An 18,115-nucleotide genomic window follows, 5' to 3' on the forward strand; every position below is an offset into this window, starting at 1 on the left:
TACATGCATTTTATCTCTGTGGCCTACTTAGTAAGTATACTTTGGGAAGCCAGGGCTTTGGGATGCCAAGTGAGATCTTTTAATATAAAATACAATTTCTAGGAAGTTAATGTTTGTAACTACTTTATAATACTTTGTGAAATTTCTACAATTTAAAAATGACAGTTGGAATTTCATATAAAAATATAAATCTGACATGTAAAAATTTAGATAATGTAACACAGAGTCACTGAGCTAAAAAAGGAATCTCTAGTATGCTATATATCAAATACTGTACATGACATAACAGGGGTTAATAAAGGAAAAAGGAGACAGAGACATTCTCTACAATGAACGAGCTTACTGTTTATAGAGGGGACACAATAGCAAAGGCAGATGAAAATACTAAGAGAATGTGTAGAGTAAGAATTTAAAATATACAAAATATCATAAGGAGTGTACAACTTAAGAATCTTACTATTCTGATATACTCAGTTTTGTCTAGTATGCTTATTGAAAGCATGGTATGAGAAGAATCATTTACCGGGTGGTCTTTTTGTGCAGATGTGCGGGCCACCAGGCTGACTTAAAATAAGTGACACAATGTGAATGATTAAAGGAATTTTCAACCCCACTGCAGATATGAATATAAAATTTGTGCGAAAGAGCAAGTAAAGGAATTGAATAGTCAGCTATCACCTATGAGAAAAGCCCCAGAGACAAGCAGGGTTTTGGCTGTATTCTGAAAGAAGCCAGATAACCCCGAAGTTCAAGCACGAAAGGCATGGAACAGTTTGTGTGGAAGAAGAAACATACAGGAAAAGAAAGGAAGCAAGAATGGCCTTCTTTTGGTTGAACAGAGAAAACAAATTCTGTTTAGCTGAAGTAAAGAAGTTTTATTACAGACTGATGAGCAAAGGGGGAAAATCTGGAAAGCAGAGAGTTTGTACAGGATTTATTTCCAAATTCGGATCAATTAAAATAAAATGATGTTTGAGGACTGATTTTTTTCCCGGTAGCTCTTTGTAACACAGATGTGAAGGATGAGGGACTGCATTTACTGTGATGAGTAAAAGAATTGACATAAGGTGATAAGAGCCTAAGCCAGTACAGAAATTGGAATAAAGAGTAAAAATGTTGAGCCAGTAACAAGAAGAGAGAACCAGAATATCTGCATGTCCTAAAGGATGTGTATAGTTTCTGAAATAAAAATAACCTCCACGTGTTGAGCTTAGGAAACTGACAAGGTAATGGTACTGGGGAATATGTTACAACTGGAAAAGTTTTCCAGGTTTGGTAAATCAGAAAACAATATTGTGATATGTAAAAGGAAGACACTCAAGGGTATATATTCAATTTGAAGATTATTCTCTGGAAACACTGAATAGCCCCAAATAAAAGAATTGTTTTACTGACCTTCAGGGAACTTCCTATAAAATGTGAGAACCTCAGCCAATCACCCTCCTGTAAACCCAACAGTTGATAAGGATTTCCCATGCGATTTCCAATAAGCATTTGAGTCCCTTATCAATACGTAGCAAAAGATCAGCAGACATTTAATGAAAGTTTAGAAGATTCCTTATAAAGCTTAAAAACTTAGATGCAAAACAGAGACCAAAACAAACAGGAGAAAGACAAATGGAGAAAACAGAAAATGCACAAATAAGAATATGTATAAAAACACAGACACATAAAAACTATAATCAGTGTCTTCAAAGCAATAGAGAAGATCATGCATCTATAAAAAAAAAAAACACACACACAAAGGATACTTTGAAAATGGTGAAATTTGCAGATATTCAAAATATTTGATAGCAAATTTTTTTTTTAATGTTTATTTATTTTTGAGAGAGAGAGAGAGAGAGAGAGCACAAACAGGGGAGGAGCCGAGAGAGGAGACACAGAATCCAAACCAGGCTCCAGGCTCTGAGCTGTCAGCATGGAGCCTGATTCAGGGCTGGAACCCATAGACCATGAGATCATGACCTGAGCCGAAGTCGGACACTTAACCGACTGAGCCACCCAAGTGCCCCTATAGCAAAAAAAAAAAAAAAAAAATTAAGTTATAATAGATGTGTTAGAATGAACAATTGAGAAAATCCCCCAGACGTTACAATTCTATCCACTCCCAGATAGAAAATCATAGGGGAAAAAAATAAAAAAACAATGGGAGCAGATATCCAGTTCATAAGAATTCCAGAGAGAGAGACAATAGAGACAACTGAGGAGAAGAAATGAGCAAAGAATATATGAGAAATTGTTTCAGAATTGAAAGACATGAGTACTTGGATTGCTTAGAACAATAAATAAAAAAGACCTAGATCTAGAAACATAACAAATTTGAGAATAGCAGGGAATAAAGAGAAACCTTAGATGTTTCTAGAAAGGAGAAAAAAAAAAGTTACATAAAAAGAATAATAACTGTTTGAGACTTCTCAACAGCATGTTTGATTGTCAGTCAATGTCTTTCAAATTTGAAGGAAAAATGATTCAGCTTAGAGTTCCATCTCTAGTTAAGTCATTAACCACCTAAAATTATAAATTTCTGGACTTAAAAAAAAATTCCATGCTGACGGAAAGTATTCTTGAGCAAATGAGAGAAAAAACTATGACTTAGAAACAAAAAAGAAGGAAAAATAGGATTAAGATGGGATACAAGAAATTGTGGCTCAAACTGCCCAGGAATACGGGAAATTGCAGAACCCTAGCAGTGTTTCAGGTTAAAGATCTGCCAGTCCAGATTGGACACGACAAACTTGGCAGTAACTGAGCATTTGGAAAAGTTGTTCATGTGCTAAGAAATCTTCAGAATCAACTGGAAAAAACATAGCAATAGATAAACAGAAAGCAAAGACAATGAATAAAACCAAAACCAAATGGTCATTAACTTTGTTATAAAAAAGGAAGCATATCACAAATGACTCTATGACTCATCAGCGATCAATTCTGACACAACTTTAGTAATGTAAATTGAGACTTCTTACTTAGCAAACAATTTTGATAAAACTGTACGGGGTGAATGGCAAGCAGGAGGGAAAGTGGATATGGGTGAATAGAAATATAACCCTTCAATCATCATACGATAGAGTCAAGACATAATACCTAAAAGTGATAGATTGAGCATTCACAGTATAATCACATTATGTAAGAGAATGGAGTAAGTATGGGAAGAACCAGCTCAAAGAATTAAATAATTGCACCTGGAGATCAGGATCCAGCAATGGAGAGACATGGAGAACAAAAACTTTTGTATAACATATCTTTTAGTAATATTTGATTTTTAAAAAAGTGTGCACATATTTACCTAGATAAAAAATAAAGTGAACTTACTACTCCCATTCCCCCCAGACCCACTGTCACACTCCTGCAGTTGGGAATGTGATTATGAATTTACTTATTAAAAAGAGGCTCAAAAACTCTGAGTTCCTGGCTGGGGATCACACAGGGAAGTCTACGGAGTGAAAGCAGTGACATGCTGCTGGCTGTAGCATGGATCTCTCAACGTGACAATCTTCAAGTCTGACCAGAGATGGCACCTGGAAGCCAACAACTTCAGTGAAACTTGTCTTGTGAAAGTAGCTTTTATAGAGACAGCAAGATTTAAAAAAATGCTTATAAAATTCTCTCCCAGTCAAATTTGTAGACATTACTTTACTAAATATGTTCCAGATTTCATACGACAATTTCAAACAAGGGCATCCAATTCACAATTCAATTTGCACACATTGATAAAAAGTATATGTGTTTTATCTCATCAATGTTAGTATCATGAGAGACCAAAACACTTGTCCTGTTTTTGCGATAAAACTGTCATCACAATGACTGAACCGTCACACAATGTGTGACTGTGGTTAGTGCTGACATCAGGCCTCTCTGGAAATAAATGCTTGCAGTTTAGAATAGGAAGACGTTTTAGGGCAAAGAATTTTGAACTAAAGACAGTGGCATTTTGATTTGGGCTATAAGGAAAATGATGGTGATATTGGAATATGAGACAAAGACTGGTTTTCACCAAAAATAATTAAATTTTTAACCAGTTTCTATGAAGACTGGTTCATAATTATTCCACCAGATCCTGTTAGAATACTGTTAACAGGAAAGGTCCGAGATAATTAGTAGAAAGAAGAAAAGAAAAAAAAAAAAAAAAAGGGCTGACAACCATATTTTTTTCAAGAAGTGTATTTAAAATTAACATGGACTAATAAGGAAAGTAGAGTTGTTAGATAAGAGTTTGGGTGAATTTTTATCATCTGCAGTACTAGGCATTCGATCCTCACTTCCATAAATAGTAACTTAAATTCTGCCTCTGGCTTATGATGTACATAGAAAGATAAAGGGTTTTTGTTCCTGTGGTTTGTTTGCTTTTCCCAATATCAATTTGAAAGTAGTTTAGCCATTGTCATCTCAATATACAGCACCTATTAATGCCTAGTGGTAGCAAAACAAAGTTAAGGTGAATTTATGGTTCAAGGTAATCTTAAAAGTCAAGTTAAATAATAAAAACAGAAAGCATTCATTATGGTGAGATTAATAAATACCATTCTAGAAGTCAAGCGAACTCCTAATTTTAATTAAAATTTCAATTAAAAACCCTGTAAAACCAAGTGGGTCTGAACAAATACATACACATATAATGAGTCTTTAAAGGGACTCATTAATTTCAAGCACTGGTTGTAATTTCTGCTCTTAACAAGTTTTCCTTTAGAACTACAAACAGCACTTTCAAAAAAAGGTCTCTGAGCTTAAAGGGAAAGTTACCAGGTAGTAGTGGCTAAAATATACCTAAAATAATAGCTGACTTTAGGGGTTACGGATGCATTAACTCATTTAATTCTCATGACAAGAAGGTGAGATAGGCTCGAGGATTATCCTTTACAGCGGAGCAAACCTAAGTGGAACCAAGTTAAACAACTTGCCCATGGCCAATCACATCAACATACTGGCTCCTTCTTGTGGACTTTTTAAATTATTAAGGGAAGAAGCAAAAGTTTCCCCTCGCACTGCCCTGTTTACCCCCATAGTTCTCCTGGCTCCTTGGGAGTCTGTGCTGCCCTGGTGACCTAGAAGTTCACATGTGCTTGTTGGTATTTCAATCTGCCTGTTGATACAATCTGATTGTACATCCCATTCAGGACTGATGCCCAGAATTTGTGAGAGTATTAGGGCAGCACTTTTACTCTGGAACAAGCAGAGCTTGGACTGGGCTGCCAGCCCTGGACTGCTGTTGGCCTTTAGCTGTGGGGTTTTGACAAGTCACTTAACCTTCTGGAACTTCAGTTTCATCACTGATAAATGTAGATGCAAACAACTGCTTTGTAGATAAGTGGTAAGGACTGGGGATGACATAAGTAGAAGAGACTAGCCGGAACAGAGGAATGGAGGAGGTATTCTCCCAATGGGGACCTTGAATGATGCCGATAATAGTAACCTGTGTAACCTTGTCTAGTGTCTATTATGGCATTTTTAACAGCCAGACTCTGAAATGCATTTTGGGTAGTACTATACATAGTGACTACATGACTGACTATCAGATTCTTAATAATACTAAAATAAAAATAATCTGACAGGTTCTTCAAAGCAATAAAGAGCTTCTATTTTTATGAATAAATGTTATTAAGCTCATACTGCAACGATTTTCATAAGGAACAAAAACTTTTGGCATTAGAGAACTATAGGGAACCTGAAATGTTTGTTACCCATCTCAATTTGGGGATGAAGAACTTGGAGCACGAGGAAGTTGTATGACTTCCCCAATGTCTTAATGTTCTTTAGAGGTACAGCCAGAACTGAAACCCAAGTCTCCAAGCTTCCATGCAAAGGTTCTTTTTTATTTCTAAGAAATATCTAAACAGATTACATTAATATTTGAAACTAATAAATTCTATAAATGATTAATGATACTGGAGGTAAACACAATGATCTTACCTGTAAGAACCATACATAACTTTCTGGCAGTCAATTAACAAAAACTTCTGTTCTAATTTTCCATGAAATTTTGCTCCTGTTTTTGAAAGATAATCTTGGCCTTTTACTGTCCGCACTCGAATATTCTAGAATTACATGTAAATATAAAGTTATAACTAGAAAGGAGATATTTTGAATGTGAAATATATGTCAATATAAAATCTTAGTACCAAAAAAGTATACTTGAAATAATCTTTTTTGTAAAAAACACATAACAAAAAATAGTAAAAGCAAATTTTTAAACATCACCCCCCCAAAAAACACCTAAGAAAAAGTCACTAAAAAATATAGATGTATCTTAGCATAACATAAACAGGAGGCATTATGTTACATTTATACAGAACGGTTTTATAAACCACCTAGGATCCTATTGTAAGACAGCCTTTCAGGTTATAGTGGCATGATTCCACAATAACTACAATGAAAATCCACACTTTTTTTAAAGAAGCCACATGTAACTGAAAACACTGTGCCTAATGATTGTGATAAGTAACATCTGAATGAAAGAATCACTTGAGTCAGTGGTTTCAAGGTTATATGCATGGAGAAACTGAAGCACTCATTATGACTGAGCAAAGTTAACTCAGAAACTTAAGTGCTCCATCATCAAGAAAAGCATCTTATAGACCATCATGAGAATGTGTGGTTTCAGTCACATTTCAAAAAGTACAAGCATACACTTCTGCGATTAATCATTATGCCACCTTAAATATATTTCTGTGTGTGTTACATATATGTAGACATAGATACATATTATATACAGATATATTTGGAATAATATAGCTTAACCTGCCTTAAATTCAACTGAGATAAAAATGGTACACAAAACAATTGAAGAAAAAACAAACATGGAATTCTTACCCTGAGTCGTTGAACTTGACAGCCCTGTTTTTCAGTCATATTTAGGAAATGATTAAAGTTGGACTCATCAAGCAGAATATATACAGATATCCCTCGAGTTGATGCCTCCACTATTTCTTTGAAAATGTCCACATCTGTGAATATATCCATCACTAAAGCAATGACCTATTAAAGATAAAAAGGCAAAACAATTTTAGATACCCAATAGGGAAAGGTTTATAAATTGCTTTCTTCCAGCAATAAAACAGAAAATAATGAAACACATATTACTTATAAATGTATACACAAATGTGTATGCAGCTTCCTAAAATAGAAGATACAAAAATATATTGAAAATAAACAAGTGACTACATACAGATTTGTAGCACAAAATAATTTCATACTGGCTTTAAATAAAAGGAAATCTGCAGTTTAGTAAGATGCTGAGCAAAGGGTGAATCCAAATTACAGATTGCAAGGGTGCAAGTAGGGTAGCGGGATGGGACAGGTAGATGGAAGGTGGAAACAAGTGTTACAAGTTTTTGTGGGAAGCATTTCTAGGGAAAAGCAAGCTCTCTGAAACTAGCTGTCAATAATAAATGTCTTGGCAGTACTGGGACAGAGAAAGAAAATCTTACAAGGGGTCCTGGGTGGTTCAGTCAGTTAGTTGAGCATCCTACACTTGATTTTGGCTCAGGTCATGATCTCATGGTTCATGTGATTAAATCCTGCACTGGGCTTTGCACTGACAGCACGGAGCTTACTTAGGATTCTCTTTCTCCCTCTCTCTCTGCCCTTTGTCTGCTTGCTCTCTCTCTCAAAATAAATAAATAAACATAAAAAAAAAATCTTACAGAAATGGAAACTAGGTAGGAAGGGGCCAAAGCTGAGAAAAGGTATAGGATTTGAAGACTAGAAAATTAAATACACTTGCCTAAAATAAGCTTAACAGACAGAATAAGTGAAAAAAAAAAAAAAAAAAAAAAAAAGTCACAAAGGCAGTATGATTAAGAAGATGAACAAAGAGAGAAATTTCTTTAAAAACAGGCCCCTAAAATGGAGACAGTCCAAGTTAACTATTGGCAAGAGAACCATTATTGACTCTGAGAAGCAGTGGGAGTGAAATAATGCCGAAAAAAAGGGGAATCATTCGACTGACCACCTTCTACGCACTACAGAAGAACACAAAATCCCTGCCCTTGGTGAAGATTACATTTTAGGTGGGGGAAGAAATCAGGAGCAATAAATATAATAGATAAATTCGGTAATATGCTATCATATGGTAAGTTTATTGGGGAAAAAAACAGAATAAGGGAGATCATGAACCCCTGGAAATTGAGAAGGTTGGGTTTGTGCCTTTCTGGGTAAGTCTCTTTGAGAAAGTGTCTTTTGAGCAGAGACATAAAAAGGAATTGAGTTAGTCATCAACGTGGATATCTTGAGAAACAGTGTTCCAGACAGAGGGTACCAGCAGTGCAAAGGCCCAACATCAGGAGCTTGCCTGGCATATTCAAGAAACAGCAAGTAGACAGCAGAAATGGAGTGAAAAATGGAGAGTAATCACAATGCCTTGAAGGTATTATAAAGCCTTCAGCATTCTGTCCTGAATAAGACTGTAAGCTATTAGAAGCTTTTAAGTGGAGGTAGTAATATATCTGATTTATGTTTGAAAGGATTCTTCTGGCTACTGTGTTGATCCTAAGGGTAGGAACTAGGGTGGAAACAGGCAGACCAGTTAGAACTAAAGGAGCAATTTAAGTGAGGGGTGATGTTAGCTAGGAGAAGGATGGTCCTTGTCCTAGTCACCGTCAGTGACATCACCATCAAATGGCCTAATGCTGGCCTTTGAGCAACAGGATTTCTGAATGGATTGAGCATAGAATGGGAGAGGAAAGGGGGGAAAAGGGGAGACTCTAAAATGTTTAGCCTCATCCACCTAAAGGACCAAGTTGTCATCAACTGAGAGAAGGAAGAATCCAGCTATACTAAATTTTAGCTAAGTATGAGGAGCCAAGTGGAATGCTAATTGGAGAAGTCTAGGCCAGACATGTCAATGGGATGTCAGTTGTGTAGAGATGACAGTTAAATCCAAGTCACCAAGGGAGACTGGATAAATAGAAAGGGAGACCAAGGACTGAGTCCTAAGACAAGGGAAGGAAACAGCAACGGTCACTTCAGTTTTTGTGGAATGGTAAGAGCAAAAGCCTCACTGTAAGGGATTTAAGAGGGAATGGGAAGACAGATACTGAAAATAGCAGGTATGGGCAACTCTTTTTGAGTAATTTGGCTGTAATAAGAAGCATAGAAATGAAGAGGTAGCCATGGGTAAAGCTGGGTCAAGAGGAGTTGTAATTTTTTGTTTTGTTTTAGGGTGAGAGAAATAATAGCATGCCTGTATGCTAATGAAATGCTCCAGTGAAGACTGAAAATTCATGATGCAAGAGATGGTGGGAGGTGGGTGGGGACGGAAAGAATTGCTGGAACAATGTCTCTGAGTAGGTAATAAAAGAATCTAATGTAAACATAAAGTAATCAGAGCACAGAGAATAAAGACCAGTAAAAGATCATCCATAACATCAAGACAGAAAACCAACTATGAGGGTGCAGATGCTGGTGGAAAAGCAGGTGTGGTAATGGTGCTATGAAAGATCTCTTGTGAATGCTTCAATTTTTCCCGTGAACTGGGAAGCAAGATCTGCAACTAAGAACACCCTAGATTATGGAAGACATGTTAAAAGATCAAGAAAGGGGTATTAAATAGGATGGTAGGAAAGAGCGTAGACCATAGAAATACAGTTTAATTACAGGGCAGTAATAAGGACTCACCATAAATTTAAAACGAGAACAGTCAACCTCATGGTGCTTACCCCAGGCTGTATTCTTATACTGACTGCACAGAAAGGAGTAAATCCAACCATCAGACAGGTCCTTTGCCTGGTCTGTACTACGAATGGGAGGGCATGGAAGAATAAGTAAATAAAATGAGAATAGTCAATGTAGCTGTCAGTTACTCTCCAACTTTAGTCAGCTGCAGGGATACAAACATGGAGCAGGCTAAAAGTTTGATGTAACCTTGGATGTAGTTGTGGCCATGAGAGTATAAGGAGATTAGATTATAATGGGACTCTCCCTCTCCCTCTCTCTCTGTCCCTGCTTGTTCTCTCTCAAAATAAAAATAAAAAAATAAATAAACTAGACAAAGAGAGGAAAAAGGATGTCATGGATGTGACAGGCAGTAAAATGGCGGTGGGATCAATGAATATGAAGTCTGGCTGGGGTTAAAAACTATTGGGGCGCCTGGGTGGCTCAGTCGGTTGGATGTCCGACTTCAGCTCAGGTCATGATCTTGCAGTTGGTGGGTTCGAGACCTGCGTCAGGCTCTGTGCTGACAGCTCAGAGCCTGAAGCCTCCTTCAAATTCTGTGTCTCGTCCTCTCTCTGCCCCTCCCATGCTCATGCTGTGTCTTACTCCGTCTCTGAATAATAAATAAACGTAAAATTTTTTTTTAAATTAAAAAAAGACCAGTTAACTATTAAAAAATTATTGTTAATTTTTTTATGTTGATAGTAATATAATAAAAAATATAAACATGTATTATCTAAAATATAGTTATTAATATAAACATGAAATGTTACCTTTATTTACTTCACATTACAGTAGATGAGACAAAATTGGCAATGAATTGATAATTGTTGAAAGTGGCTGCTAGTACATGAGGGTTCTATATACAACTTTCTATTTTTGGAAGCTTCCACAGCATACAGTTTAGAAAAAGAAATAAATAAAGGAATATTAGATACTAGTAGGTACCAGAGGGAATAAGGCAGAAATATATATAGAAGTGATAGTCAGATGGGGATACCTGAATTAGGTTATAAAGGCGCTTCAATTAAGGCTATGCTATTATCAAGGATATGGCTGGAAGTCAATGGCTGACGTATAGGTAGGACAAGATCACGGGAGGCAAGGAACTGGTCTTTAGAAGGATCTCTTAATATACAGTTGACACAGGAACAGTATTGAAAAGAGTGATGGAGACCAAGGAACAAAACATGTCAAGAAATGAGAAGGAATGGAAGACACACATGGCAACAAGAGTCGGAATAATGTCATGGACCATTGTGAATATGTTAGAAGATGAAGAAAGCCACGGATAATATGTAAACTTTTTATTTACTCTAATACAGTGTTATAACGAAATACTGGACCACACCCAAATAACACAAGTTGGTGATATTCTTCAAACTACCTGTGAAACATACTTCAATCAGATATTTTTCTAGGAAGAACAATTTCAATCATTTAAGTAGCCTCACATGACCCCCTTTCTTATTTATGAATGGTAGGAGGTGCCAGAAGAAGGAAACAGATAGTGATAACAACCTCATTCATGTCTTGTGCATATTCTTTATAAAATTAAATATGTGAAAAACCTTTAAATCACATCAAATTAATTAATGCATTTATTATGCAATAACAAGTGGTATGATGATGTAGAACATTGACATAAGGAAAATAAAATGTCCATATTATAAACTTATTTTACATAATAAATTCTAAAAACGTATGTATAGAACAGTCTTTTTTTAAAGAGAGCAATTTTTCTTAAATAAGGAAATACTATTATGCAACATGGTATTGTTTATGAAATTAATCAGCACATCTAAAGAATTTATCTTTTATTTGATAGAGTCTCATGTAACAAATTAATTAAGACTTTGGAAATGAACAAAACACATCACCACGATAAATAAAGGTTTCTGTTTGCAAAAAGTAATTGAAGTCAGTCAGCCAATGGATGATTCTAGCATACTAAATGTAGAACAAATTATAGTCTCTCTTGTGTGACAGATATTACACTGGATCAGGATCCAAGAAACTAGATTACACATCTTTGACAAGCTTATCTGATGTCAACTGAGTCAGGTAGCTTATCAGGACTTCTGGTTTCCTGCACCCTCACTAGATGGAAAATTATAAAAAGTCTACAGAAAATTTCAGCTGTGCCAAGAAAGGCAAAATAAAATGTAGCTCATTTTTTTTTTTTTTATGGTGGGTATATTCCTGGAAAGGGATAATAATTACAAAGGAAGTATGCCAAACCTGATCTGAAAGTATTAAATTCCCAGTTAGTTACCTAAATCACATCATGTTGTAGAAATGACTATATACAATGAAAGAAATATTATATACCCGATTAGTATAAGGCTTTTCAAAAGGTACATCAATTGACTTTTTAAGTCAATAAAGAAACCAGTCAGTCACATTAATGGTATTTATTAAACCACTGTGATATTATATACTATTTAAATTCTCCTTTTGCTTCTTCACTATTTCCTGTTTTATTCTTACTGAAAAAGTAAACAAATAAATGCATTCATCAGCCACATGAGACTTAGAACATTTTTAGAAAGAAATCCTGGGTCATTGTTAAGATTTGAGTGAAGGGGCACCCGGGTGGCTCAGCTGGTTAAGCGTCTGACTTCATTCAGCTCAGGTCATGATCTCGCATTGCAGTTCATGGGTTAGAGCCATGCATTCGGGTCTGTACTGACAGTTTGGAGCCTGGAGCCTGCTTCAGATTCTGTGTCTCCCTCTTTCTCTTCCCCTCCCCCACATGCACTCTGTCTCTGTCTCTCAAAAATGAGTAAAAGTTAAAAAAAAAAATGAGTGAAACTTCACATCTTTCAGTAGCTTGAGAACCTGACTCAAGAATGTTGGTTTGCACTTCACCTTTCTCACAGTAGCAAATTCTCTCAAAGTGACCCAGACACTGGAGGTCACACTGAATGAACTTAACATAAACACTGACACTAAATTTCTCATAAGTTCATAATCACGACACAATTTAAGGCCACTCAGGAGATTATATAATCAATTAAGTAATACACTGTAAGAGTAATTCAGAGGAAGAAAAACAAATGCTCCATATGTACATGGTTGTTAGGGGTGGGTACAGGGCAGAAGGAAACAGACTAACAGAGCTTCATGGATAAGCCTTACATATGAGTAAAGGGGCGCCTAGGTGGCTTAGTCGGTTGAGCGTCTGACCCGATTTCAGCTCAGGTAGTAATCCCACAGTTGCACCGTGAGATCAAGGCCTGCCTTGGGGTCTTTGCTGAGTGTGGAGCCTGCTTAAGATTCTCTCTCCCAGTCCCTCTACCCCTCCCCAAGTCTCAATCAATCAATTAAAAAAAGGTAAAGATTATTTTTAGCCATCCAACCTGGAAGACCAGCATTGCAAAGACAAAGAGGCAAAGATTAGAATGAAAATGACAGTAATATTTTTTTAAATGTTTATTGAATTAGCCTAAAGTTAAACACAAAGGTCATTATTAATGGATATGGAATAAATTTAGTTAGGATTTATATAGGTTATGAAAGGTCTTGTAAATCTGACACTGTTTAGATTTGATATGGAGTGCAATTTAAATCCTGAAAAATTAAATATCTGGCCAAAATACCGTCTTGAGAAAATGAGTCTGATAGCAATATTCATATTGAAAATATCTAAATTCTACTGAGTGATATTGACTGGAGATTATGAAGTCATTATTCTTAGTGTAATGCTCATATCTATAAATGCACTAAAATGCCAAAAAATAAAGGTAAGGCAGAACTTAGCGATAGGATGAAAAGAACTGAAAATTCTAGACAGATTTGATAGAGAATGTTTATCACAATGTTAATGTTCAATACTTGCACTTCCCTAGAAACGTGTTTCACAATCTTTAAATGTTAATTTTGAGCCCCATCTTATTTTTTTCATTGTAAACCATTAGGAAAGAAAGCTATTAGCAATATGTTCTAATATGACCTAGATACTTCATGAAATGTAAGTATACCTTGAGTTAATGTTCTGTAGTCACAGAACTGTCATTATCATCCTCAAAATTGAAAAACTGAATATCATGCCTTTTATGCTTCAAAATACTAAGCGCCATTTGAAAGGGTTCAGACTTCCTTGGTAATTGCCTGCATAGATACAGGAGAATTTATTTTTTTCTAACAGAAGAAAAGCTAATAAGGAGTTCAAATTAAAAAAAAAATAAATTAATGGAGTTCTATAATAGCTATATTTTTAATAAAATTCAACACAATTAGAAAACTTTGAATTGAGTAATAGAAATCAAGAGTAATGATCACTTAGGGAATATATATTTTTTGAGTCTGTAATATCAAAAGCAATGAGCTAAGTGGATTTCAGAGGAAAGAGAGGCTGATATTAAGAATAAGTGCTTTTGGCCCTTATCCTCTGTAGCCTAAGTAAAAATGTTCATTTTGTGTAAAATTTCATATATGGTGCACAGTATACTATTGTTTAGTAAGTTACAGCTTTACATTATGAATGCCTACATTATGAATGCAGGTATTTAAGTATCTATACTAATAACTGTTATTAATATATCATTTGCTTGGTCTATCTTAAATTACCTTAGAGAAGTCACTGAAATGATTCTGAATCTCACTGATGTCTATCATACATTAAATACACCAGAGAAGATCTTGCATTTTACTAAGTTCTAAAATTCTATATTTTAACAACTGTTGATTTACTCCCAATTACTCAACATCTGGGGGAATGTTTGGGTCATATTGTGGCTGCAACATAAATTTATAGAACTAGTATACATGTGTGACAACTCCAAACAGACATTGCAAAAATTATTTCCTACATTTTTTACGTTGTATTATACGATTGAAAATACTTCTACACCGTTAAAGAATGTGCCTGTGTTCTCCCAAAATTCGTTTGTTGAAATCCTAATTTCCTGTGTGATGGCATTTGGAGATAGAGACATTGGGAGGTAATTGGGTCACGAGGGCAGAGCCCTTGTGAATGGGTAGGGTGACTTTATCACAAAGACCCCAGAGAGCTCCTTGTACCTACAACCATGTCAGGACAGTGGGAAGACAGTTGCTATAAACCAAGAAGGGAGACCCCAGCAGACACTGAATTGGCCAGCATTTCAATCTTGGACTCCAGAACTGTGAGAAATACACATCTGCTACTTAACCTACCCGGTCTGGGGTATTTTTATGTAGTCAGGATGCACTGAGACAGCTACAGAAATGAATAATTTTAGCAAAGCCTTCTATCAGCTCTGTGCAAGTAGGCATCTTTTTGTTTTTTTTTTTAAACGTTTATTTATTTTTGAGACAGAGAGAGACAGAGCATGAGTGGGGGAGGGGCAGAGAGAGGGGACACAGAATCCAAAGCAGGCTCCAGGCTCTGAGCTGTCAGCACAATGCCCGATGTGGGGCTCGAACCCACAAACCGTGAGATCATGACCTGAGCCAAAGTTGGATGTTTAACTGACTGAGCCACCCAGGCGCCCCATAGGCATCTTTGCTTTTTAAAATAGCTTTTACCCTAATACCTCAAGAAATCAGAAAGAAAAAAAAGAATTAGAAGCAGGCCTAACCAGCCTGAAAGCAAGTACAAAGAAGAGCCATACTCCTTTCTCTGATTTCAGTTAAGTCCTCTTACATGTTCTCATTTTCCTAGTACTGTCCCTAAAATGATTCTTCCTGAAATCTGGCCTGGCAAGGGTCTCCTCGCATGAGCTCCCACAGCTGAGGTGTTGGAGAGTTGGTGATGGTGGGGAAAAAAGAGCCCAGGGCTTCCAAGCCTATATGACCACAATAACAGTCCGCTTGACAAAGCCTAAGCAGAAGCTCCCCCCAGTAATGACACTGGGAGCTGAGACAAGGGGGAGACAGCCCCAAACCTGGTTCCATTCAACCAGCAAGTTATAATCCCCCCGACTTGGTGCAAAACCCAACTCCATCTGTCAAAAGGATTTTTTTTTAAATGTTTATTTATTTATTTTTTTTAATGTTTACTCTTGACAGAGAGAAAGAAAGAGAGAATGAGTCAGGTATGGGCAGAGAGAGAGAGAGAGACAGACAGACAGAGGGAGACAGAGAGAGAGGAAGACAGAATCCCAAGCAGGTTCCACCCTGTCAGCGCAGAGCCCAATGCAGGGCTCGAACCCACGAAGCCATGAGATCATGACCGGAGCCGAAACCAAGAGTCAAACGCCGAACCGACTGAGCCACCCAGGTGCCCCAGGAGTGGAAAATTCTTAAAAAGTTAACTTATAGTCTTATAAAAACTGTAATTTTAATTAAAACCTCTATTTAGACTAAAATATATTTAATTATTCTAAGTATTCTATAATTATTGGGTTAGCTAGGTCTTTCTGTAACTAACTCCAAAAACTTGAGTGTATTTACTTTGTTAACTAGCTCCCAAGGTAGGTATAACTGAAACAGATCAGGTGTTTAATTAATTTTTGTGGGGATGAAGTAGCTACATGGTGTCTGCTCTCAAGAAGGGCACCATTTTATAAGAGATTCATTTGTAGATCAATGTGTTATCTGCCGTAATAAAATTATGACCAAACTCCTATAAGGGAAAAATTCCTTCTAACTAAGAATTGTATGTCATCGGTACCTGGAACCTAGATGAGGGAGGTGCCTCCTTAGATCTTGTTAAATAAGGGAATGAGACTACCTTCTAAGAATTAAATGTCATTAAAGAGTGGATCAAAGCACCACTCCAGCATCTGTTAGCAGAGAGACTGAGGTCTGAACACTATGACTACAGCAAAATGAATCTAGATAAATGACAGTAACATAAACAAGAGTAGATGCTTCAACAGAAGAAAATGGCAGTTGGTTGGTAAATTGTGGAATCAGAGTCGCAGAGATAAATACTGCCCACGTTCATTTAAGTATTGTCCAGAAGGACAGGGGAATGACCGAAGGCATGAACTTGACCTTTCTGTACTATTGGCCAAGTAGAGTTAGTTTAATCCCCTGGCATCTGAGCCAGATGCATTTTAAATGTCATGTGACAAGTTCCTCTTATTCCAATTTTGTGACCTTCAAGTATATGAGGGCTTACTATGCATAATGCCCCGGGGGAAAATGAGACAACTAGATAACTAAAATCTGTTAGGACAGTGAGCCCTTAGAACTGGTATTGTTAAAATGGCAATCTGATGTCAGACATCATTATTCAAAACTTAGGTTAAAATAAATTTATTTATTTCATTTTATTATAGGGAGAGAGTGCATGAGCAGGGGAGAGGGGCAGAAGGACAGAGAATCTTAAGCAGGCTCCATGCTCAGTGTGGAGCCTGGTGTGGGACTTGATTCCATGAACCCGAGATCATGACCTGAGCAAAACTCAAGAGTCAGATGCTCAACCAATTGAGCCACCCAGCCCCCCCCCCCCCAAAAGAATGTTACTTTAAAGAAATGGATGAGGCTCTTAAGTCTAAGGTCCAGAATTTAGGTCTTGTTAAGTTGACTAAAGTTAACTTTTTTCCTGAGACTCCTGAGAGGTCTTTTTTGTTCTGAAACAGAATCATCCATGTGCTTGAAATGGTGTGTATGTGAATTTCTGCAATATAAAGGGGTGTCTGTTATGAAGAAAGGAGTGAAGGGCACTGCAGTCAGAAAGAGAAAGAGGGAAGAAACAGTAAAAATCAAGGTGTGTTAGGAACTTTAAAGAACTGTGCCTCAAGAGGAGGAAGGGTTTCGGTAATGGGAGCTGAATCATAAGGGAGGCTCAGAGGCAAGGCAGCACTAGAGTGGGAACAGCTAGTGATCCAATTCTGCTGAGACACGGAAATCTGCTGAGGAGTTAGCCATAAGGCTAGCAAGACTAGAACGGCCAATTTGGCCCAGAATGCAGGGGAAGTCCTTGAAAGCCCATCCAATCACAGATTCCATAAGGCACAAAGGGTTAACAGTTAAAGCTTTATAGCCAAAGAATGATGTGATCAAAACAATACTTGAGAAGATTAATATGTTGGTATATATGGGACGAGTTAGAAACTGGAACACCCACCTGCAGGTAGAGGAGTTAGGGGGGTTTCAATCCTAATGCAGCATAAACGTATAGGATCCCAATGTGGATGGTGAAGCAGGAATAAAAATTAGGGGTGGAGGTAAATTTGCAAAGGATGTTTTCACAAGACTCAGTGGCTGAGGGCTTCAGAAACACAACACAGAGCAGCTAGCCAGGGATCACTAGGGATAAGAGACCTAAATTAAATGCATAATTATTGCACCATTATAAGAAAACTTAAAATTCAAAAGTAGTGTTTCATTTTTGTATGTAAGCAAAGCCCATACAGTGTGACAATGTGCTAAAAAGTTGTATTCTTTGACTTTTCTACCTACCTATCGATCCATTCACCAATCTGTCCGTCTATCCTTCCATCCACCCACCCACTCATCCATGCTTTGTTCTTTTTTTAATTTTTTTTTTTTTTTTTAACCATTGAAACTTCAGCATTAGGCAACTTGAAAAGCT

General features: G+C 36.8%; 1 protein-coding gene and 1 non-coding gene across 2 annotated transcripts in view; one reads left to right on the top strand and one right to left on the bottom strand.

Annotated features, from left to right (window-relative positions):
* The window catches only part of FAM83B (family with sequence similarity 83 member B), an 89,820-nt gene that overhangs the window by 7,476 nt on the left and 64,229 nt on the right, over nt 1–18,115 (bottom strand). Inside the window, exons 3-4 of the mRNA XM_019457450.2 lie at nt 6,805–6,969; nt 5,905–6,029 (exon numbers count right to left, since the gene is read on the bottom strand). Of these exons, the coding sequence (XP_019312995.2) occupies nt 5,905–6,029; nt 6,805–6,969 (290 nt within the window). The remainder of the gene's footprint in view (nt 1–5,904; nt 6,030–6,804; nt 6,970–18,115) is intronic.
* On the top strand, nt 9,634–9,747 carry LOC128777915 (small nucleolar RNA SNORA51). Its single transcript, XR_008423219.1, has one exon. It is a non-coding gene; the product is annotated as a small nucleolar RNA SNORA51 (small nucleolar RNA).

This window comes from Panthera pardus, unplaced genomic scaffold, assembly GCF_024362965.1.
Source record: "Panthera pardus isolate Hobbes unplaced genomic scaffold, ASM2436296v1 HiC_scaffold_17, whole genome shotgun sequence".
In the NCBI taxonomy this organism is placed as follows: domain Eukaryota; kingdom Metazoa; phylum Chordata; class Mammalia; order Carnivora; family Felidae; genus Panthera; species Panthera pardus.